We start from the raw sequence: 23,874 nt of genomic DNA, 5'->3' as shown, positions 1-23,874 counted from the left end.
TCAGAGCACAAGAACACAAGCCATCTGGCTCTCCTAAGACATGGGGCACGTCAGAGCAGCAGCCCAAGCCCCCTGAGTCGGGGCACCTCTGGAGGTCTTGGCAGTCACTGCAGGTGTGAATCCAAGACTTCCACGGGTCTCTCGCAGGGACTCTGTGTTCTCTTTATATTTCTTTTTTTTTTTTTTTTTTTTTTGACAGGCAGAGTGGACAGTGAGAGAGAGAGAGAGAGAGAGAGAGAGAGAAAGGTCTTCCTTTGCCGTTGGTTCACCCTCCAATGGCCGCTGCAGCCGGCGCACTGCGCTGATCCGAAGCCAGGAGCCAGGTGCTTCTCCTGGTCTCCCATGCCGGTGCAGGGCCCAAGCACTTGGGCCATCCTCCTCTGCACTCCCGGGCCACAGCAGAGAGCTGGCCTGGAAGAGGGGCAACCGGGGACAGAATCCGGCACCCCAACCGGGACTAGAACCTGGTGTGCCAGCGCCGCAAGGCGGAGGATTAGCCTATTGAGCCGCGGCGCTGGCCTCTTTATATCTCTAGTCCTTCATTTTCCTTCAACTTATAAAAAACTGAAATTATGTTATCTAACATCCAATTTTTACCATTTGGCTCATGTGAGTTCCTTGACTTTTTTTTTTAAAGATTTATTTATTTATTTGAAAGGCGGAGTTATAGAGAGGCACAGGCAGAGAGAGAGAGAAAGGTCTTCCAAATTCGTTGGTTCACTCCCCAAATGGCCAAAATGGCTGGAGTTGTGCCAATTTGAAGCCATGAGCTTCTTCCAGGTCTCACACACAAGTGCAGGGGTCCAAGGGCTTGGGCCATCTTCCACTGCTTTCCCAGGCCATAGCAGAGAGCTGGATCAGAAGAGGAGCAGCCGTGACTCGAACCAGCACCCATATGGGATGCTACACCCACGTGGGAGATCTGGAAGAAGCCCCTGGCTTCGGATCAGCTCAGCTCTGGCCACTGTGGTCAGTTGGAGAGTGAACCAGTGGATGGAAGACCTCTCTCTCTTTGCCTCTCTCTGTAACTCTACCTCTCAAAATAAACAAATCTAAAAAAAAAAAAAAAAAAAGGTATAGGGAAAAGGCTGAGAATGAGTCCTGTTTTCTACTCACTATTCAAACCTGTAGTTTTAAATTGCTTTTAAATGAAGCTTTTACAGTTGGCCTTCTAAAATTCCTCTACTGATTTACAAGTTTATTATTTAATCTTCTCAACATTAGTTACATCCCTAAATTAAAAACATACATACTTTCCCTAGCTAGCACTGAATTAAAATACTGTGATTTCCAACCTTGGTAAAATCACCTTGCTGTATGGAACGAGCACTCTGGAGAAATACATTAATGCTATTTCCATAGTTGGGCTGTAAGCAAGGTCATCTTAATTCTCAACTTTTTCTGGAACTGAATGCTTGGTTTTGTTTGCTGTTAAGTATATTTGGAATTGTATACCTATATAACACACATGGTTCTAGTTATATCTAAATTTTCAGCAAAGAAGAATCCTTTGTCTGAGAAAAGGTGATGCAATTATTACATATCACTGCATGATACAGGGTGTCTGGGGTTATTAAAAAAGAGTGAGGCACGGCCAATTTACAAGTGTCACCTCGGCACCCTGCTTTCAGAGCTCACTGCTGAGTCTTACGCTCACAGGAGGACCTCATGGGATCTTTTTGCAAACGACTGTTTATTATTATCCTATTCCATCATACACCCCATGAGAGGAGGTTGTAACATCCATTAAGAAAATCATGAACTATTTTGACTTCTATGATAGATTATTGCTCTCCATCTATGATGCTTAAAATTACGTTTTAACATTGGTGTGGCGAAGGTTCATTAAGATATGAGGTTAAATGGAAGTAAAATGTTCTTGAAGCAAGGTAAATATTTGTGGATACAGAATGAACAGCTAAAATTAAGCAAAAGCAAGCACTTTCAATTAATGCTACACTTCGTAACCGCTGTGTCGGCCAGGGTGTGATGAGGCTGCTGGACCACAGCACACCCAGCACCCGGCAGAGCAGATGCTGGCTAAGTCAGGGCCCCACCTGCAGACAACAGAACCCACTTTCCTGAGATGCAGAGGAAAGAGGCTTATTTACAGCAGGCCGTTGGGTGGCTCACAGATTTCTCAAAGTGCCCAGGAACCAAGCACGAATCTCCACAGCCAGAGAAAAGGCAGTAAGCAGAAAGAGCCAGCTGCACCACAGCCTGCAGCCTGCTCCTGCCAGCAGTGACGCTGTGCCTGGACAGCCCATGGCAAGAGCAGCAGCTCCCTCGCGTTGCCACCCACCACTTCCCAAGGCAGCTTTCAAGGGCTGCGTAGGTGCCTCTGCTAGACACAACCTGGGTGGCTGCCATCCCAGCTGGAAAGAGTCTAGGCCAGGCAGAATTCGGCTTCCTAGATTCCCTCAAGCAGAAGGCACATTGGGTGGGCTGAGAAGCAGGTGGACAGTGAGCTGATGGCTATGGACACTGGAGAGACATTTCTGGGTCATGAGCATCCAAGGGTAAAATAAAGATTTTTATATACTTGTGCCTGACCCACAACACGAGGAGTGGCTATTTCTCTGCATTAGCAAATTCCACAACACTCAGTCTCATTTTTTAGTCAACCACTATACTCAAAAGTAAGCTAATATATGCAGAAGGAAAAAAAAAGCAACACTTTACACTATCAGAAAAATAAAATATACAAGGGCACTGGGGTTGTTGTCCCCAGTGTTATTACATGGCTCCCGGGGACTGAGGGCCGTCACAGCCACTCTCTAGACTGTGTGTTACCTGCTTCAAACAACACTCAGAGGTAGGCACTATAACCATGCTCAGGGAACGAAGGCACAGTGAACCTAAAAGACGTGGCTAATACACGAGAAAGCCAAGACGGGGCCCCAGACAGGCTGATCCATGGTCCACGTTTATAACTTCCATAATTTATCACACGGGTTACACTACATCACAGCTCCGTGCTGTTAGGATTCAAATCTATAGCTCCATGGTTACCCCAGAGCAGAGTAAGATATACTTCCTCAGCTCATATTGTTTTTGGCATACTACAAAATATGATAATCCGACTTTATAGATGGAAATGACAGGGACCCACATATTTACCCACATTTCTGTATGCAAATTTACAACAATAATTTTGCATTAATGTGAGCTTTGCATTTAAAAGAGAATTTAACTTTGATGTACAACAAATTACATTAAGACATTAAATCTGTAAGTCATTGTTAAGAAATAGTTCGCTTATTTTAAGAAAAGAAAACTTTCCAGTCTTTGATATATGTTCTTACAAACATGAAAATAAAATTCTTTTCCTCAACTGTCCTTTTCCATTTCACACATATTGATCTTTCCATATGTTTTAAATAATCATGAAATTAATAGGAACTGTTTTTAATAATCTAAAACATAGCTCCTTTCATGTCAAAATACTTTGGGGAAGACTGAGGTGAAAAAGCTGCTTAAACATTAGGAAAAATTAAGAACAACCAAGAACAGCTTCAGAAGAGACATGGAAAGATGAGAAAAACTCGGAAGGCTACCACTATAGGAAAGTACTGATTGACAGGTTGGGGGAGGGCCTCCAAGAAGGAAGATTCTGAAGTGGGCTGAAGCCCAGACCAGAGCCCAGGTAAGACAAAACAGAAGAGAGGAACAACATCAAGGACCCTCTGACCAACACATCAGCTGTGAGACACACCCCACGGAGCAGAGCAAGCCTGCGTGTGGATTCTAACAGTCATCTTCTTCTTTTTTTAAATCTGTGGCATTGAGCCAAAGTTCTCAGTATTTTTTGAATCTTCATTACTAATAACATGGGTCGTGATATTTACCTAACTAAATGGCAGAGCAGAATCAGTGGGCCAGCACCATGCATGCCCCAGCTCAGAGCCCAGGCCTGAGGAACAGCGTGGAAATGAGCCCCCTCCAGTCACCCTCATCTGCCCCCCAGGCACAGAGTGAGCACAGGGAGAAGAACCCTTCACAGGCAGGCTGTGCAGTGCTACATGTCTCCCCGCATTTTCTACACAATTTATAGTTATTATGAAAGTGTTTATGATCCTAATTATTTTCTAAACTAGTAACAGGATCAATTTAAAAAAATTCATTGTCAAGGAAAAAACAGAGCCATTTCAAAGCATGTTTTCAATTATACTAACAAACCACAAATCCACACTATGTATGTACTGTGGGAAATGCGTGATAAGGTCATTGTGTTAGTTATTAAATTATTAAGTTATTAGGGTAGCTACAACTGGTGAAAATATCCTAAAAACAGTTATTTTGGGATGTAATACATTTTGAATTCTGACTGTTTGGTACATGTACTATTATTTTTTTAAACGAAGATGACTATATTGGTTTACATAATGAACCTGATATAATATTAGATGAAATCATGATTTTATATTGTGTCACACAATATCAGGCAATTTGTGACACATCTTCTTTACAGTCAGTTTTTTAAACTAATTACTAGCAGCACTATTATGCTTGGCAGACTTTTAACATACTAGAGCTTATTTATAATTCAATGCTTTATGAGTCACTACTGTCACAGTTTTGATACTCTGAGGTTCAGAAAGGCATTTTGTGAGAAGACCATGCCACACACAGCACAAGGTTCCAGCGCCGTGAGCACTACAGCAGTGGCAAACCACCGATCCGAGTGCGGACAAGTGTGCCACCCAGAGGCCACCAGAGGAAAACCCACTTTGGAGTTCACGGGTACCACAAAACTGATAATATTTTACGTTAAATAGCATTTGCTATTACTTGTCTTATTGAAAAGCACAGGAAATTCCTCAAGGTTCTCTCTGCATAAGTGAGTCCTCTTACTGCCAAGTTATGGAGAAGTGTGGCTCTTTGACAGTTCTAACATGATGCAAACAGGCCCTGAGCCTGTACCAGTCACAGGTGCACAGCTTGCCAATTAAACTATTTAACTGTACTCTCTAAAGAAAATGCCTTCTTTTCTTTCTATAATTAACATAACATGTGTTTTAAGAAGTACATATAGGTTCTGGAACAACTACCATCATCTATTTAGACATGTGGACCAAAAGTTAAACTAATTACCAGAGACATTTCTTACTTGAATGAGAAAAGTTTCTTTCATTAGCAGATCTTTTGCATAATTTTCTTCTGGCAGAGGAATAAAGTTTGTTTAGAATAATGCTGTTTGGCACAAAGTCAGGGCTTCTAAAATATATACCAACAATTATTAAGGTTAAAGAAAACAGTCAATTCTATTAAAACATATAAAAATTCAGACTCCAATGTCCTGAACAATAGGCTTATTATAAAACAGACATTTATGATAGCCCCATTTTGTCTCAGAAGTCTGGACGTTGAGATAATTATTAGCACTGGACATCTTTTAATATTTATTTTTACAAAGAACTACAAAAGTTCACTAACTAGAAACATAACATACATTAAAATGTACAAAAATATAAGAATAAAATTTGAAAACTTCTTTTTTGCCATTGTAAAGTGTGTTTTGGGAATAATCTGTAAAATCTTTCATTTGGGGCTCCCAAATGCTAATATACATTCTTATTTCATCATGCTTTGTTGATTCATTTTTTTCACATAAACACACCTTAAAATAAAAGTGATCTAAACTCACATCTATTTACTATTATTTAGAAAAATCTCTCAAACAATATGAAGTGTTACTTCAAATGTTTTATTAAATAAAAAAAATTCTACACTTGCTTATTTTCAAGTAAACATTCTTCTTGCAAAATTTTAGAAGAACCTTGCTTTAAGGTAGAGCACTGTCAATTACACCTTCCTGTCTCGGTTCTTTAATCGAGGGAACTCATTACCTATGGAAACTAATTGTCTTCTTTAATCTTCCATGTGCCCTGTGAAGGACACCTCCACCTGCAGCGATGACTGTGAAACATCTCGGCAGAGAGGACAAACAACTCTACCTCATATCCCTATTTATTTAGGAAGGAAGACAGACTTTGCAAGACAGATGGCTTCTTGAAGCTGCTAACATCAGAGCAAACAGGACAAAGACAACTCACTAGCACAGTGTGGTCAGTACTCAGGTAAAAACTCAAGGATTAAAGCTCAGAGAATGTATCCGAATATACTGCAAAATCTTTCCAGAGTGCCCTAGGCTTGGGAAGGGTCAAGAACATTCTGAAGCAACACAGTGAGCTGGCTGTCAGGAGAGTGGCCTCGCACGGGTTCCCCAGGGGCATCAGAACTACGTGTCTGCAAAAACCTTTGAGAATAAAGTACGTAGAAGCAGGGACAGCTACTTGGCAGCTAATAAATGACTCAAGCTCATGGTAACTATATAATTTGAGGGGTAAATACTGAGACTCCCCACACCTATAACTGGTTGAGAAGATCTAGTGATGAAATATTTTAGAAATTTTTGAATCTTTTCTATTTGTTTCCCATTTCTGAAGCTACCATCAAAGTTTTCACCATTCAAAAAATCTGTATGAGTGTAACCATTTCCTACTAATCTCCATCTCTGGGCCAAATCTCCTCTGTCCTACCTAGGACCACGTTTTCAAACCCATCTTCCAAGTGGAGCCCACACTCATCTCTGTGAGGTACAAATCCCTCACATCACTTCCCTGCTTGATACTCCCATACCAAGTCAAGAGCCACGAGTCCCGGCCTGCACCCTTTCCCCTATAACTGGCAGAGGTCTTGCCAAGGGAGGGGACCCAGGGGCTGGCCACCCCGCGCCCCCTCAATCCAAAGTCTACAAGAAAGGGCTGTAGTTACTAGCTCCTTGGGCTTTTCTGTTTCAACTGAACCGAAACTTCAATTTCTTGGGTGAAATTAAAATAACTCCTCATCAGGAAAGGTCAGACCCATAATTTATGGGTGATGTCTTTCACAAAAACATCTCAAATGCTACACCAAGAGTTTTCAAGCGTCTTTAAATGACCAGTATTTGAGGATGACCACAGAGGCAGAGATTAGATCACCCAGACCAAAGAATAAAATTCAACTTTAAGTGGCCACAACACAAAGCTGGCATGTGAAGAAGCAGGGACGTGAGAAAGCCTGCCTTAACATTTCTGAAAGGGTGCTAGGGTCACTGTGCATATGAGAGTCGGAACTACTGAGAAAATCGACATTTCTGATGGATTTTCTATAAAGAGTGGTATGCAGATTCCAACTGATGGGCAATCATGACAAAGGAGCCACAGAATACCTGATCCTCGCTGGTTAATCCCAGGTGCATCACAAGGTAAAAATGCACCAGGAAATCCGAGTTTGGCAGCACGTCCTGGCGTCTGGTCATCATGGCACAGATGAGCCTGTAGGCTTGCAGTTTGCCTTCCTTATATTCATTTGGCAGCGTCGTTGCCTGCCAAGGAGATGATGTTTCCAGATTAAATCAAGTCCAGATGCGGAGCATTGCGACATTTCATTCACTGCTCGGTTTTCCAGAAGAGTTTGTTTATGGAGATGCAGAACGCAGTGGCTTTAGGAAGACCCTGCCTGTCCTCAAAACATGCCGTCTTGGACAATTACATTTTTCAAACTTAATTTCAGAAAGGAAGAGGAAATTGCAATAAAAGAATAAACACATATCCACTTGCCTTAAATAGCCATGATGCAAACATTCTGAGTGGCGGGATCAAGACCGGAGGGGATGGAGAAGACTGGTTGTCCAGGCTTATTGCTAGGTTATCCCGAATCTGATTCACAAAGGGGAACATTGTAGGGAAAGTAAATATTTCAATATTGTCTTCCAAGGCCAAATAGCAGCTTCTAATTAAATTTCTGCAGGCTGACTGAAAATCTATAATATTCATGAGGTTTTATTGTGAGATCTATTGTCCTTTAAATTATGTGCGTGGCTTACTCTACGTGGTTTTAGACTGAAATACTAAAAATAAGAGTATTATTTTTCCTTGCATGTTAATAATGCTGAAGAGGTCCTGAATTTCAAATGATAAGGATTGATTTAGTAAGTTACATTATACAAGCATGAATCATGTTCTGAAAAAAAATTACTAACATAGGGAAAATCTACATCAGAACCAAAATAAAAATGCATGTACTCTGGATTCTACTTTTATAAAAATGTTTATCCAAAGAAATAAGACCACATATTAACACTGGTTATTTCTGTGTGATCGTAATGTAAATTTTTTTGTAATTTTCCACATTTTTTCAAATTTTATACAATAAAACCAGTACCATTTTTTTTAAAGAGAACTAAAACTACTTAATATTCTATGTTTAACCTATCTTATAGTGATATTCTACTTTTGCACTAAATGGAATACACTTTGGGTATTTATAAAATATTCAAACTACAATTATTGTAATTTATTCTTCAATAATCAAATATTCACTGTCTAAACACTTACTTTGTGTTCCACAATATGTTCAGCAGTTAATTGGAACAGTTTTACATTAAATGATAAAACAACCTCCTTGTATTAGCATAAGAGGTAACACAACAGGACATACCTTTGCTAGCTTATACCAGAGTTCATAGAGATAGCCAAAAACTTTGGCATGGATTTTGGGTGACTGGATGTTATTTACATCTCCAAGGACTCCCAAGATTCTTCGCCATAACACGGCTGCAGAGTCTGGGTGCCACCCAGTGAGATTCCCTCCGGCAATTATACTACAGTCATCCGCCAGGTATTCACTGCTATCTGTGGAGAAAACACCTGAGTTAAATCAGTCGATCAGGGATAAGAGCTGGCGCAAGGGCCCTGGGACAAAAGTGTGTTAGCAAGTTCAAAGCACAAGCATTCCTTCGTAACATATATCTGATTATGAAATATGAAGTTTCACACACCAGAACAAATGGTTAAATAAGAATTTAAAGATTTCCCTGTGTGTCTAATTTTGTAATGTGGAAGTTAACAGAATTTTGTTCTGTGGATGCCTGTTGCTTTAGGATGGCTAAAGGTAGGAGATGGCTTGGTTGACTACGTCTTAAGCTTCCTAAAACAGTCACGCAACTTTGGCTTATTTGAGAAACCAGGAAAGCAGGCGGAAATACACAGACACAACTTAAAATCTAAAATGCTTCACTATGACACAGAAAAAATACTTTCTGGGGTGAATGAGGGTACTTCAGAAAGTTTGTGGGAAATGGAATGATGAGAAGGCTCATTAGGTGCAAAAACTGTGAACTCCATGGGGTTCTTTGATTTTGCACACTTCCTGCTAGCTTTCTGAAGTGCCTCTGTGGGTGGCATCAGTGGCAGCACATGTTTCAGGGGCACACTGGGTCTCACCAGCCTTTGAACTTCTTCGCAGCGCTACTTCCTGTGCCCTTTTTCTCACAATTCTGTTTCTCTCTGCTTCCGTGGCCAAGCGTACCCCTCTAACCTCCAGCAAACCAGGTTTTAGATTCTGCTGTCTAATCCTCAGCCTGGGGCCCCTGCACAACCCAGTCTCTGTCCTCACGTGTCACAGCCCTCGGCGTCTCCTGTGCTCCGCTCTGTACTGTCCTTGTTCTCGAGAAGGCCACCAGGGACCTCCCTGGCGCTTCACGCAGGGTTCGATTTTTAGTTCTCAGTGGAGACTGAAACAATCATGTCTCCCCCCTGAAATGCTTCATTCGTTTGCCCCCCAGGTCTGACACTGACCTAGTCCTCCTCCTTTGCTAGTTCTTTGTCTCACAGACCTGGAAACACTGCAGGTGCCCAGAGCTCTGAGCTTCTCTGCCTACACTCACTCCCTTCTCACTCCCACACAGACTTAACGCCACCCGGGAGCTCACGTCTCTACACATTTATGTCTGGATTCCTGTCCGCAATTCTAGCCTCATTTCTCCTATGACCTCCCCATGCTCGTTAGTCCACAGGCAGGCATGGTCTTGGGTGCGTTCCGCCATGTACTTTAGAACCTTGGCTATGTATGAGGATATTTTTTTTTAAAAAATTCAAAGAATATACATTTGCACCAAAATAATCTTATCTTTTAAATCAATTTTTTCCACTGATTTTTTGAAGTAACCTCATGAATTATATAGGGAGTAAATATATATATGAGTAAATATAAGGAGCATTTTCCCAAAACTCAAATGGTAGGGAAAAGCCTCTTCTAACTCTTTCCTGTTCAGAAAGTTTCTAAACTCTTATTCCATTCTTTGTTTTCAAGACAGCCACCTCTGCTCAGCTGTGGTTTGGTGGCTCCAGGCAAGAAACCCCCTAAGTCACTTTCTCCATCTTCTGCAGTGAGAAGCAGCCGTCCACGGTCAATGGTGCCCTAACTAGCTTCTAACACAGATTATAAACAGTTACCTTGATTCTGGCTCCACCATTATACCCTACTACTTATTTCAAAATCATTTATTTTGGCCAGCACTGTGGTGCAGTGGGTTAAGCTGCCACCTGCAGTGCTGGCATCCCATTTGGGTGCTGGTTGGAGTCCCTGCTACACCACTTCTGATCCAGCTCCCTGCTATGTTCCTGGGAAAGCTGTGGAAGATGGCCCAAGTCCTTGGGCCCTTACACCCACATGGGAGACCCTGGAGAAGATCCTGGCTCCTGGCTTTGGCCAGGCCATTACGGTATTTGGGGAGTGAACCAGTAGATGGAAGATTTATTTCTCTCCTGACTTTCAGATAAATAAATAAATCTTTAAAAAATAATTTATTGGCCGGCGCCAAGGCTCAATAGGCTAGTCCTCCACCTTGTGGCGCCGGCACACCCAGTTCTAGTCCCCGTCAGGGCACTGGATTCTGTCCCAGTTGCTCCTCTTCCAGTTCAGCTCTCTGCTGTGGCCCGTGAGTGCAGTGGAGGATGGCCCAAGTGCTTGGGCCCTGCACCGGCATGGGAGACCAGGAGAAGCACCTGGCTCCTGGCTTCGGATCAGTGCGGTGTGCCGGCCACAGCAGCCATTGGAGAGTGAACCAACGGTAAAGGAAGACCTTTCTCTCTGTCTCTCTCTCTCACTATCCACTCTGCCTGTCAAAAAAAAAAAATTTATTTATTTGGGAAACAGAAAAAGATACAGAGAGACAGAGATATTAATTGTATCATATGTCTTCTATATTCTTAAGATTCATTTCTGCTTAATTCATCAATTAATGTTTGTGACTGATTTATAGTTAGCTAGACTAAATCAGTGGTCTTCTCTCCTTTCTTTATATTAAAAAATATTTATTTATTTAGAAAGTGAGAGTAAGCTACCTCCCATCTGCTGGTTCACGGCCCAAATGCTGGAGCAGAGCCAGGCTGGATCTAGGAGCTAGGAACTCAATCTGGGTCTCCTACATGGGTGGTGGGGAACCAAATATTTGAGCCATTGTCTGCTGCTTCCAAGGGTGTACACTAGCAAGATGATGGAATCAGGAACAGAGCTGGGACTTGAACCCAGGCCCTCCCGTACAGAATAAGGGCATCACAAGCAGCAACTTAATCGCTATGCCAAACGTCCTCAACCCTTCTTTTCCTTAAAACTGTGGTTGTTGACTTATATGATTTCATGTCTAACCTCTTAGACTTTTTGTTTAAGGCACCGTTGTTCTGCCTCTGAGTTTCTGGAGGGACTTCAATGAGTTGTGTCCCACCTCTATCACTAACTCCCATCTCTATGGCCTCAGACCATTTGCTAGCAATATCATATTTCTGAAGTTCTATTCTCAACTCATACAAATAAACAATTTCTAGGCAAACGTCAATCCCCACTGAGCGCCATCTCAAGTATAGGTATTGCTAGAGTTGTTAAGTTCCAATCAAAGAAACTGAAGCCCAAGCTTGAGATCTAAGGAACGACAGGCACCACAGAGAGCAAGAAGGAAGGACGCTGAAAAGGAGCAAGGACAGATCCAAGAATGGCTGCCGACAGCCGACTGCATTAGTAGTAGAAGGATTTCAGGAGCCCAAAACAAAGGATTTCACAAGGATGGCACACAGCGTCACGGAGCCATCCGTGGCAGTATGGTTCCCTCTTTAGGGCCTTCCCACGGAAGTGTCATGTACTCGGTCAAGGAGACACTTCAGAACGTGCGGACATCCTCCGAGCTGGGATTCCTACACACCGTGCCTGAAAGACCAGAGATGCAAACAGCAAAAGCCTAATTATGGGACTTCTGGGTTCTCCAACTGACTTACAATAAAGCCTCAGCAGAGAGCCTCATCCTCCGAATGTTTAATCTGTAAAGTAAGTGAATTATCAAGCACCTGTTAGCCTGGGAAGGTATGCTGAAGCTTTAACGTATGCTTATGATTCAACGTAAGCCCTCAAGTGAACAAGCAGCACAAAATGGCATTTATTTTTCTTGGAAAGAATGCCATGGTGTCCTTAATCCCTTGCAGGGGAACAAAGTGAAAGGATTAGACGATTTACAGCCTTGTCTCATCCTCTGTTCCCACCCCTAAAACACAACCATCCAAAACAGAGATTAGCCTCTAGCACTCTGTTCACACTGGCGTTTTGCTTGAGTAACAACTTCAACCTTCAACTTTAACCTCCTCACCTGTCCCTCTCTGAATACATTCTCAGCTAAAAATGATCTCACATAGAAAAAAAATCTGATTCAATACTGCTTTGCACTCAAAAAATTCATGCCTCAGTGATAAAATCCTAGGGTATATCCCCATCACATTATCAAAATATGCTAAGACCATTAGGAGTTTTTAAAATGACTATATTAGAGTTTGTTTCCTCCCAATTATTATGGAAAAAAAATTCCAATTAGTTGAAACATTTTTGTCCAAAATGACTCTGCTGGTGGCGTAAGTAACAGAACAGATGCTGACATTTCACATGGAGATGGTTTCTCGTGGAGGAGCTCTTAATTAAAAATGGGGATTTGAGAGATTTCAGAAAATTTCATGTCCACTCTAAAAAAATCAAACATTTGGTTTATTTCCTTTTTCTGTTAGCAAACTGGTATGCTAGCCTAGTATATTTTTGTTTCATTATTTCTAAATGCTAAACGTCATGGGCATTTAAACTTATTAAAGGAGACAAATAATATTCTACCATCTTTCTCTAAATAGTTGATTTTAAAAGAGAAATCTACAGTTTAGGACTCTGCAAATACAAAAAAAAAAATTTAGCCAAGAAATCAGTTTTGGAAATTGGCAAAACAGGCACTTAAGACCAAAGGACAATTTCATTTGGCCTCAATTTTCCATAGGTTTGCTAAGAGTGTTGCAGAAATGTAGCCTGGGTCTATGAAAATATACTTCTCTTTTGATGTGAAAACTAAAAGCAAAAGACAGAAACCCTAAGGCTCTAGTAGAAGACTGTGACTCTAGGGCCAAAAATCAGCCCTGGACTTCTGCCCACCACTCCGGTCCTATATCCTCTCCTTCCTCATCTGCTTTCCAAGGACGTCCGCTGCTCCCTTGATGGCCTTTGAAAGGTGAGCTGCCAGGGCCCTGCTGGTCATCACTGTTATTTTTCTCTGTAACAGTTCAGAGCAACCCAGGTAAAAATGCCAAAACCACGTGCAGGAAAGACTGGGGATGCAGGCAAACTGTCGCCGCGTCACAGCTCAGTGGTAGACAACAGGGATGTACTTCACGGGTACAGCTACAGTTAAAGCTGACATGCTGACAGGAGTTCTGTAACATTTGCATGTGGAGCAGTGAAAGTACATCACATAAGAGATTCTGAAACTGTCTTACATACGAGGGCACTTCAAAGACTTAATTGAAAATACATTTTATTATATATAAAATATATAAAATATAATATAGTATATATAATTATAATATAGTATATATAATTATATATACTATAATATATATGTATATTTTGGCTACTTGTTTAAGAAAGCCTTCCGAAGTTCCTAAAATTTCTTTTTTACATTTAAATATTTTAACCCTCTAGAACTAACTTGTGGGCATGGTGTGAGGTAGGGACTCTATTTCATCTTCTTCCACATGGCTCAATCCTTGTCCCTCAGGGATTCGTTGAATAACACATTCTTCCCATGCCAGATTGAAAAACCACCTCTATAATATACTATGACTTCATGCCTGCGTGGATTCGCATTCCGTTCTATTAGTCTATTTGTCTATCCCTGTGATTTTAACCTTAAACCTCATAAAATTTAAGTAAATTTCATCACATTATTTGTTGACTACTAGGATAAAAATCTTGTATTCTGTCCTCTTTATAAGCTCTTAAGACAACAGTAGCTACTACTTATTCATCCTTTCATTTCTCATAGCATCAAACATGGCATTTCTCAATCATAAGATTATTTGAGAAATACAGGATAAGGCCTGGGGCAATATGGATCCTTAGCTATAGAATCATAATTATCCCTCTCCCCCCAATCAGTGCCTCAACAGGACTAACTTTATGCATGGATGAACTATTTTCCTTATTTTCTGTAATAGTAATGCTTTGGCATCTGTGCCCTCACTGATTATAAATCACAGAAGGATTCCAGGGTTAGTTAATTCCTAGAGACAGTTAACAACTCACTAGGGAGCACACTTTGCAGATGCAAACGAACCAATAGAAAGCACCTCCAGTATCTGGCTGCACCACATCAAGTCACTGTGCTCCAGCCCTACTCCCCAGGCACAGGCATCAGGCAGCTAGGGCCAGCCCCCATGCCCGAGAGCCCAGGGAGACCATCCACCCTGCTGACCTCTCCATGCCTTGCTCTTTACCACGGAACAGACAGTGAATGCTGCTGGCCATGTGTGCTCCCTCTGCCTCGTGGCCAGCTCTGGGGCTTCCCATGCAGCCTGTTTCCAGGCTGAGGAACATAAACTTCCTCCTTCATCACTGCCATTTCTGTGTCTGCACGTCTTAACTTACCTGTGTAAAACAGATCCCTTATACATTCTGAAACAACACGCAAAACATTTGGCTGTTCTTCTCAGGAAACACGGAATTATTTATTAAGCAAGAAATAAAATGTAAAACCAAACTGTTAGCTTACCACTGATGGAGGAATTTAAGATTGGAGAACCAGTTTATTAGAATGGCACTAATAAACTGCTACTTTACCAAACTCTTTCTCATTATTCAATGAGAAAGATATATTCAATTGTTTGGTCGGTCTCTTTGCATAGTCTGAAGATCAGGCTAACATGAGTTTTATTTGCTCATTTATGAAGAAATTGTTCTCTTAAGAACAGAAAGTTATGTTCAGAACTGTGATAATCCTTAAACCTTATCATATTACAGTTTGTCCTTTTCACAAATGACAAGATGAACTATTGAACCGAGCGTACTGATTCTCTGTATTAGTATTTCAAAGAAGAGCTAAGTATTTGGAGGAGTTAATCACAACACAGAATGCATTACATAAAACTACCTCACACAAGCTTGTTAAATTAAAATGATGCATACTCTGAAATGGGATCAAAACTAATCTTTCCAAAGGACAAACAAAACAAGTAATTACCCACTTTTCTTTCCTTTCATTAAAAATAATTAAAACTATTTTTTATTTAAGTAAATTCAATTTAATTCAAGACTCAGTGTTGCCATCTATAGTATCACAATGATGAATTTTGGGGGAATATTTATATATTGGACCCCAAGAGGCCATTTATTCCATAAATGTATTATTAATAATTATCAAGTAGCTCAAATGGCTTTAGCACTGTAATTTTAACAACAACACCGTGCAGAAGAGTAGACACTGCATTGAATATGGAGGCAAAGCGCCTTGGAAGCTGGTTTCACTCTGGTGGTCATCTTCCAGCTCAGCAACGCGATTCCTTGAGGTTTCAGCTTCCCCATCTCTATATCAGAAATGGTAAGACTTGGCCTGCTTCTTGTACATCATCAAAGAAGATGGCTCAAAGCTCTTAGCAAATTGTTCATTCCCATATAAATTTATAATAATATTAGGCAAAATCATTGTCTATTCTAGGGAGAATTTTAGCCAATATCATTTTTTTTTATTATTGTGAAACTTCAACTTTACTCTAATAACAGCCAAACTTACACAGACTTTGATTAAGTTTTATAACATAATGAGAACTAAAGTCTGTTTGATAAGAAAAAAAATCATCCAAGGTAAAATTTTAGCCCTCTTTATAATTTAAAAATTATATTTAGCATTTTAATAATGCTTTTGACCTCACATGTGTTTTCTAGTTTCCGTGGTTGTTTTGGTACACGGCATCTGTTTTGCAGCAAGCAAGCGGCAGACTGGTAAGGTCTGCATTCTGGTCAGCATGCCGACACTGAGCCCCTCAGGGCACTCGTCGCTCCTGACACTCACTGCTCCTTTGGGGTGCCCATGCCTGTCCATCACGGCACAGAACAGCACAGAGCCTCCACACTCGCTCATTCATTTCTCCAACACCCACCTCTGGAGCATGGCAACTGCTACTGTCTTCACATTACAGACAAAGAAATCGGAGCACAGAGATGAAGCAACTAGCTTAAGATCCTCCAGGAATTCTGTGGCACAGACTGGATGCAGAACCAGAAAACCTGGCAGCAGAGTTCGTGTATGAATCTTAGAAACAAAATACTGATGGGAAAAGTTACACCAAATACAGACAAGGACATCATTTTTTTTAAGTTTAGAAACAAAACTAGATGATATATTAGTTGAAGAGACAAAGAAGTGGGATAAAACTATTAAGGAAATAAAAAAATTAAGGAAATATGAAGGTACCAGGATGTAGGGGATGGGCAGGGACTGTAAAGGTCCTCTGGGAACCACCTCACTGGCTCAGGTGCTGTTCTCACTGGGTAGAGGCTCACTGGTGTTTATTTTATTGCTGTGGGCTACAACTTACATATATGTCACACCTTACGTTGTATGTATCAAACACTTCATAATATAAAATTTTAAAAATAGTAATCAATAAGCTATCCAAACTTCTTGACTTACTCTGGGTTTATGACAAATGCAAGTTTTCAGAGTAAAGCAAATCCAATCGGGTGTGGCAGAAGCTTGGCATGAGTACCAGCACTTTCTCCCGTGGTGAACAGTGGTCATCAAAGTGGCATCTTCCTCCCATGCCTGACCACAGTTTTAGAACCCTCTCTGTATAGAACCTCCAAGAATTCATGACCGATCACAAGCAGGTGGCTGGAGCTACTACATCAGTTTGCTGAAGGTGGCACCCCCCCATCAACTTGCTAAGTGACCCCTAGATTTCTTGCAACTAGGCAACTCAATTTTAACTCAAAGATCTTAAAAGATCTTCCAGCTGTTGGTTGTGGTGCCTCTTTTTCAAATATGCAGTTACCTGTTAGGTTTGAAGCATCGGTGGGATTCAGCTGTAACCAATGGCGGGCGTCAGAGTCAGCCACAACATCTGTGGGAGTGTTCAGTTCTGGGTCTTCCTCACAGGGCTGCCACAGGCTCCCAGAAGGTTCTCCCTCATTGGTATAGCCCAGAGCTATATCACTACTGGTACTTTCACCTGCCACAACAGAAGAGCCAAGGTTGGAGGAAACAAATTAACTGAAAATCAGGATGTTTTTGATTACTGAGACAAAAGCAACTAGTGGCAAAGGAGGAATCACTTGGGGAACTGGACAGAACCTGCAGATCTTGACTGGAGCTAAAATGTGCCTGTGTGGGTCTCTTGGTCAACAAAATAAATCTTCCAAGCACAAGGCGTTGATTGTCATCACCGGCTTCACTCCACATACATCTCACTCGAGTGGCATTCTTTCCGAGGTGCCTCTGCTCAGTTATCCCAGACTCTTAAAAGATTACACTAAACCCCGAAGTTTTCTGTTGGGATTTATTCACCTACAAATTAGGGAGAGTGGAGGAAAATGGTAGTAACTGGTTCTATCACAAATAGAAGTTTATTCTACTAGTGAGAAGATCCTAAAGATGCTGTCTACCTCGGCCTAATGTGTAGACTGAAACCCAAGGCCTATCTTTTCAGGGTCATTGGGGGATGAGGTGTCCCACTACAATAGATTTTCTACAGAGGAAATTCTCTTTTAAACACTGCAAAGTTCCAATCTGTCCTAATACAATTATGGTGTGTCGTTTTTTAAAAATTTAAATTTATCTTTATTTTTTAAGGAATACAGATTTCATAACTAACTACAAGAATATAGTTATTCTTCCCACCATACCCGTCCTCCCACCCACACTCCCACCCCTCCAGCTCCTCCCTCTCCACTTCCCAGTAAATTCTCCAATTAAGATTCATTTTCAATTAACTCTGTACACAGAAGACTGACTCTATATGAAGTAAAGATTTCAACAGTTTGCACACACATGCACGTACATACACACACACACAAACCTGTTTGAGAGCTAGTTTTACAGTTAACTCTCATAATACAACTCACTGAGAACAGAGGTGGTGCACAGTGACTCCTGTTGTTAATTTAACAATTAATACTCATATATGATGTCAGTGACCACCTGACGCTCTTGACATGAGCTGCCTGGGCTATGGACGCCTTTTGAATCCATAATCTCCATCAGTATTTGGAAAGGCCATAAGCAAAGTGTAAGTTTTCTCCTCCCTTTGAAGAAAAGTACATCCTTCTTTGATAACCACTTTTTTCCCCTGGGGTCTCACTCACAGAAACCATTCATGTAGAATATTTTTTTTACCACAGTGTTTTGGCTTTCTATGCTTGAAATGCTCTCACAGGCTTTTCAGCCAGACCAAGAAGCCTTAAGGGCTAATTCTGAGGTCAGAGCATTACTTAAAGCAACTGTCATTCTATGAGTCTGCTGTGTGGACTGCTTCCTATGTTGGAACATTCACTCCTTTTTAATTCTATCTATTGTTATTACCAGACACTTGGTCCTATCTATATGTTCACTTTAACACTTAATATGATCACTTTAACACTTAAGATGACATTTTTACCACCCAGCTTAATAGGATTTGGGGTCCCATGGCAGGGTTTTAAACTGAACCCTCAGAAGTAAGTTGAGATCACACAAACAAGACAAGTATCTGCTAATACTAACTGATAGAATCAAAAAGGGAGAGAAAGATCCAACAGGGGAAGTGGGATACACAGCAGACTCATAGGATGGCAGATGTCCTAAACAACACTCTGGTCTCAGAATCAGCCCTCAAGGCATTCAGATCTGGCTGAAGAGCCCATGAGAGTATAGCAGGCATGGAAAGCCAAGATAACATGGAAAAAAAAAAAAAGACCTAAATGAATGATCTCTGTGAGTGAGATCCCAGTGGAAAGAACGGGGCCATCAAAGAAGGAGATACCCTTCTCTGAAGGGAGGAGAGAACTTCCACTTTGACTATGACCCTATCGGAATAAGATCAAAGTCAGCGAACTCTAAAGGCTTCCATAGCCCTGGCAACTCATGACTAGAGCCTAGGGAGATTACTGACGCCATGAATAGGAGTGTCAAATTGTTAAATCAGCAACAGGAGTCACTGTGTACTTACACCCCATGTGGGATCTGTCCCTAATGTGTCGTCTAAAGCCAAGTGATGCTATAACTAGTACTGAAACAGTATTTTTATACTTTGCGTTTCTGTGTGGGCGCAAACTGATGAGGTCTCTACTAATTATATACTGAAGTGATCTTCTGTATATAAAGAGAATTGGAAATGAAAAAAAAAAAAACAACAACCTGGTGTTAAAATGGAAATGGCATAGAAAATTAATTTGAAAAAAAAGTTATGTAGGATCTCTGTCTTTAATGTGCTGTACATTGCTATTTAATGCTATAATTAGTAATCCAATGGTAGTTTTTTCACTTTATGTTGCTATATGGGCAAAATGTTGAAATCTTTACCTAATATATACTAAACTGATCTTCTGTATACAAAGAGAATTGAAAATGAATCTTTACATGAATGGAAGGGGAAAGGGAGCGGGAAAGGGGAGGGTTGCAGGCGGGAGGGAAGTTATGGGAGGGGGGAAGCCATTGTAACCCATAAGCTATACTTTGGAAATTTATATTCATTAAATAAAAGTTTAATAAAAAAAAAGAATATATCCAGAACTATACAGCTTTACAGTTACAAACTTCCTTCTCCCTCTATTATTCCCACTCTTATTTTTTATTGAGATCTATTTTCAATTGACTTTATACACATAGGATTAATTGTATGTTAAGTGAAGAGTTCAACAAATCGTATGAAGAGGAAAAAAAAACAAAAAACTGTTCGACAGTCAAGACAAGAGCTGTTCAAGTCATTGCTTCTCAAAGTGTCAATTTCACTTCTACGGCTTTTGTTTTAGGTGCTCTATTAGTTCTTACATATCAGGGGCTTATTTCACTATGTATGATGTTTTCCAAATTCATCGATTTTGTTGCAAATGATTGGATTTCTTTTTTACTGCTGTGTAGTATTTCATAGTGTACATATCCCATAATTTCTTTACCCAGTCTTCTGTTGATGGGCATTTAGGTGATTCCATGTCTTAGCTATTGTGAATTGAGCTGCAATAAACATGGAGGTGCAGACAGCTCTTTTGTTTACCAATTTCATTTCCCTACGGTAAATTCCCAGGAGTGGGAATGCTCAGTCATGTGATAGTTCTACATTCAGATTTTTGAGGTTATCTCCGTACTGTCTTCTATAGTGGCTTGACCAATTTACATCCCCACCAACAATGGATTAGGTTACCTTTTTCCCCACATCCTCTCCAGTATTTGTTGTTTTTTGATTTCTGTATGAAAGCCATTCTAACCAGGGTGAGGTGAAACCTAATTATGGTTTTGATTTTCATTTCTCTGATGGCTAGTGATTCTGAACATTTTTTCATGTGTCTGTTGGCCATTTAGATTTTCTCTTTTGAAAAATGCCTTTGGCCCATCTCTTAAGTCCTTGGCCAATCACTTAACTGGGCTGTTTGTTTTGCTGTAGTGGAGTTTCTGGATTTTTTTTTTTTTTGTATATTCTGGTTATTAATCCCTTATCAGCTGCATAGTTTGCAAATAATTTCTCCCATTCTATCGGTAGCCTGTTCACTTTCCTGAGTATTTCTTTTGCAGTACAGAAACTTCTCGATTTGATATAATCCCATTTGTTAATTTTGGCTTTGACTACCTGTGTCTCTGGGGTCTTTTCCAAGAACTCTTTGCCTGTGCCAATGTCTTCCATGGTTTCTTAATGTTTTCTAATAATTTGATGGTATCAGGTCATAGATTTAGATCTTTAATCCATGTTGAGTGGATTTTTGTGTAAGGTAGGGGTCTTTCTTCATACTTCTGCACGTGAAAATCCAGTTTTACAAGCACCATTTATTGAAAAGACTGTCCTTGTTCCAGAGATTGGTTTTAGCTCCTTGGTCAAATAGAAGTTGGTTGTAGATGTTTCGATTGATTTCTGGTGTTTCTATTCTGTTCCATTGGTCTATCTATCTGTTTTTGTACCAGTGCCAGTGATTATAACTGCCTTGTGGTATGTCTTGAAATCTGGTATTGTGATACCTCCAGCTTCGTTTTTGTTGTATAAGATTGCTTTAGGTATTCAAGGTCTCCTGTATTTCCATATGAATTTCAGCATCATTTTTTCTAGATCTGAGAAGAATGTCTTTGGTATTTTGATTGGTATCACACTGAATCTATAAATTGTTTTTGGGAGAATGGACATTTTGATGAGACTAATCCTTCCAATCCATGAACATGGAAGATTTTTTCATTTTTTTTTAAAAGATTTATATTATTTATGTGAAAGGCACAGTTACAGAGAGAGAGAGGTCTTCTATCCACTGGTTCACTCCCTAGATGGCCACAATGGCCGGAGCTGCACCGATCCAAAGCCCAGAGTCAAGAGCTTCCTCCGGGTCTCCCACACGGGTGCAGGGTCCCAAGGACTTGGGCCATCTTCTACTGCTTTCCCAGGCCATAGTAGAGTGCTGGATTGGAAATGGAACAGCTGGGACTAGACCTGGTGCCAATATGGGATGCTGACACTTCAGGCCAGGGCTTTAACTCACTGCGCCAAAGTGCCGGCCCCGATTTTTCCATTTTTCTGTATCTTCTTCTATTTCTTTCTTTCATGTTTTGAAATTCTCATCATAGACATCTTTGACATTCTTGATTAAACTTATTCCAAGGTATTTGATTTTTTTTTTTTTGTAGCTACTATGAATGGGATTGATTTTAGAAGTTCTTTCTAAGCCGTGGCATTGTCTGTATATACAAAGGCTGTTGATTTTGTGTATTGATTTTATATACTGCTACTTTACCAAACTCTTCTATGAGTTCCAATAGTCTCTTTGTGGAGTCTTTTGGACCCCCTATATATAGAATCATATCATCGCAAAGAGGGATAGTTTGACTTCATCCTTCCCAATTTGTATCCCTTTGATTTCTTTTTCTTGCCTTATGGCTCTGGCTAAAACTTCAATGACTATATTGAATATCAATGGTGTGAGAGGGCATCCTTGTCTGGTACCGGATCTCAGTGGGAATGCTTCTACCTTTCCCCCATTCAATAGAACACTGGCCTTTGGTTGTTATAAATTGCCTTGATTGTGTTGAGGAATGTTCCTTCTATACCCAATTTGCTTAGAGTTTTCATCATGAAAGGGTGTTGTATTTTATCAAATGATTTATCTGCATCTATTGAGATAATCATACAGTTTTTGTTCTTAGGTTTATTAATGTGATGTATCACATTGATTGATTTGCGAATACTGAACCACCTCTGAATACCAGAGATAATCCCACTTGGTCTGGGTGGATGATCTTTCTGATATGTTGTTGGATTCGATTGGCTAGAATTTTTTGAGGATTTTTGTGTCTATGATCATCAGGAAAATTAGTCTGTAGTTCTCTTTCTCTGCTACATCTTTTTCAGGTTTAGGAATTAAGGTGATGCTGGCTTCATAGAAAGAATTTGGGAGGATTCCCTCCCTTTCAATTGTTTTGAATAACTTAAGAAAAATTGGAGTTAGTTCTTCTTTAAATGTCTGGTAGAATTCAGCAGTGAAGCCATCCAGTCTTGGGCTTTTCTTTTCTTTTCTTTTTTTTTTTTTTTTTGGTAGGGATGGTCTTTATTACTGATTCAACTTCCATCTTGGTTACGGGTCCATTTAGGTTTTCTATGTCTTCATGGCTCAATTTAGATAGGTTGTACATATCCAAGAATCTATCTATTCTAGGTTTCCTAGCTTGTTGACATATAGCTCTTTGTAGTAATTTCTGATGATTCTTTTTATTTCTGTGGTATACATTTCCTTTTTCATCTCTAATTTTATTGATTTGGGTCTTCTCTCTCCTTTTTTTGGTTAGTTGGGCCAGTGGTGTGACAATTCAGTTTATCTTTCCTACAACCAGCTCTTCATTTTGCTGATCTTCTGTATTTTTTGATTCAATTTTGTTTATTTCTTCTCTAATTTTAATTATTTCTTTCCTCCTACTCATTTTGGGTTTGGTTTGCTATTGTTTTTCTAGATCCTTGAGATACATTGATAGCTCACTTATTTGGTGCCTTTCCATTTTCTTCACATAGGCACCAATTGCTATAAAAACTTTCCTATTAACACTGCTTTTGCTGTATCCCTTAAGTTTTGATACGTTGTATTGTCATCTTCATTTGCTTCCAGAAAGTTTTTGATTTCTTCTATGACCCACTGTTCATTCAGGAGCATGTTGTTCAGTCTCCATGTGCCTGCATGTGTTTTAGAGATTCCTGAGTTGCTGATTTCCACCTTCACTCCATCGTGGTCCAAAAAGATGCATGGTATGATTCTGATTTTTTTGAGTTTGCTGAAACTTGTTTTATGGCCTAGTATGGGGTCAATCCTAGAGAAAGTTCTATGTACTGCTGAGAAGAATGAGTATTCTAAAACTGCAGAATAAAAAATTCTGTAGATATCTGTTAGGTCTATTTAGTCTATAGTGTCATTTAAATCTGCTGTTTCCTTGCTGATTTTCTGTCTGGTTGATCTGTCCATTGTTGAAAGTGGAGCACTGAAGTCCCTCATTACTATTGTACTGGAGTCTATGTCTCCCTTTAGTTCCCTTAATATTTCTTT

General features: G+C 40.3%; 1 protein-coding gene across 2 annotated transcripts in view; it reads right to left on the bottom strand.

Annotated features, from left to right (window-relative positions):
- The window catches only part of RALGAPA2 (Ral GTPase activating protein catalytic subunit alpha 2), a 340,680-nt gene that overhangs the window by 173,307 nt on the left and 143,499 nt on the right, over positions 1-23,874 (bottom strand). For both annotated transcript variants that reach the window (XM_062203794.1, XM_062203795.1), the window contains exons 20-23: positions 17,172-17,348; positions 8,485-8,678; positions 7,605-7,703; positions 7,214-7,369 (exon numbers count right to left, since the gene is read on the bottom strand). In XM_062203794.1, coding sequence (XP_062059778.1) covers positions 7,214-7,369; positions 7,605-7,703; positions 8,485-8,678; positions 17,172-17,348 — 626 coding nt within the window. The remainder of the gene's footprint in view (positions 1-7,213; positions 7,370-7,604; positions 7,704-8,484; positions 8,679-17,171; positions 17,349-23,874) is intronic.

Source organism: Lepus europaeus, chromosome 10, assembly GCF_033115175.1.
Source record: "Lepus europaeus isolate LE1 chromosome 10, mLepTim1.pri, whole genome shotgun sequence".
Taxonomy (NCBI): Eukaryota; Metazoa; Chordata; class Mammalia; order Lagomorpha; family Leporidae; genus Lepus; species Lepus europaeus.
Note: the sequence above shows the minus strand (reverse complement) of the source record. Positions and strands in the feature narration are given on the sequence as shown.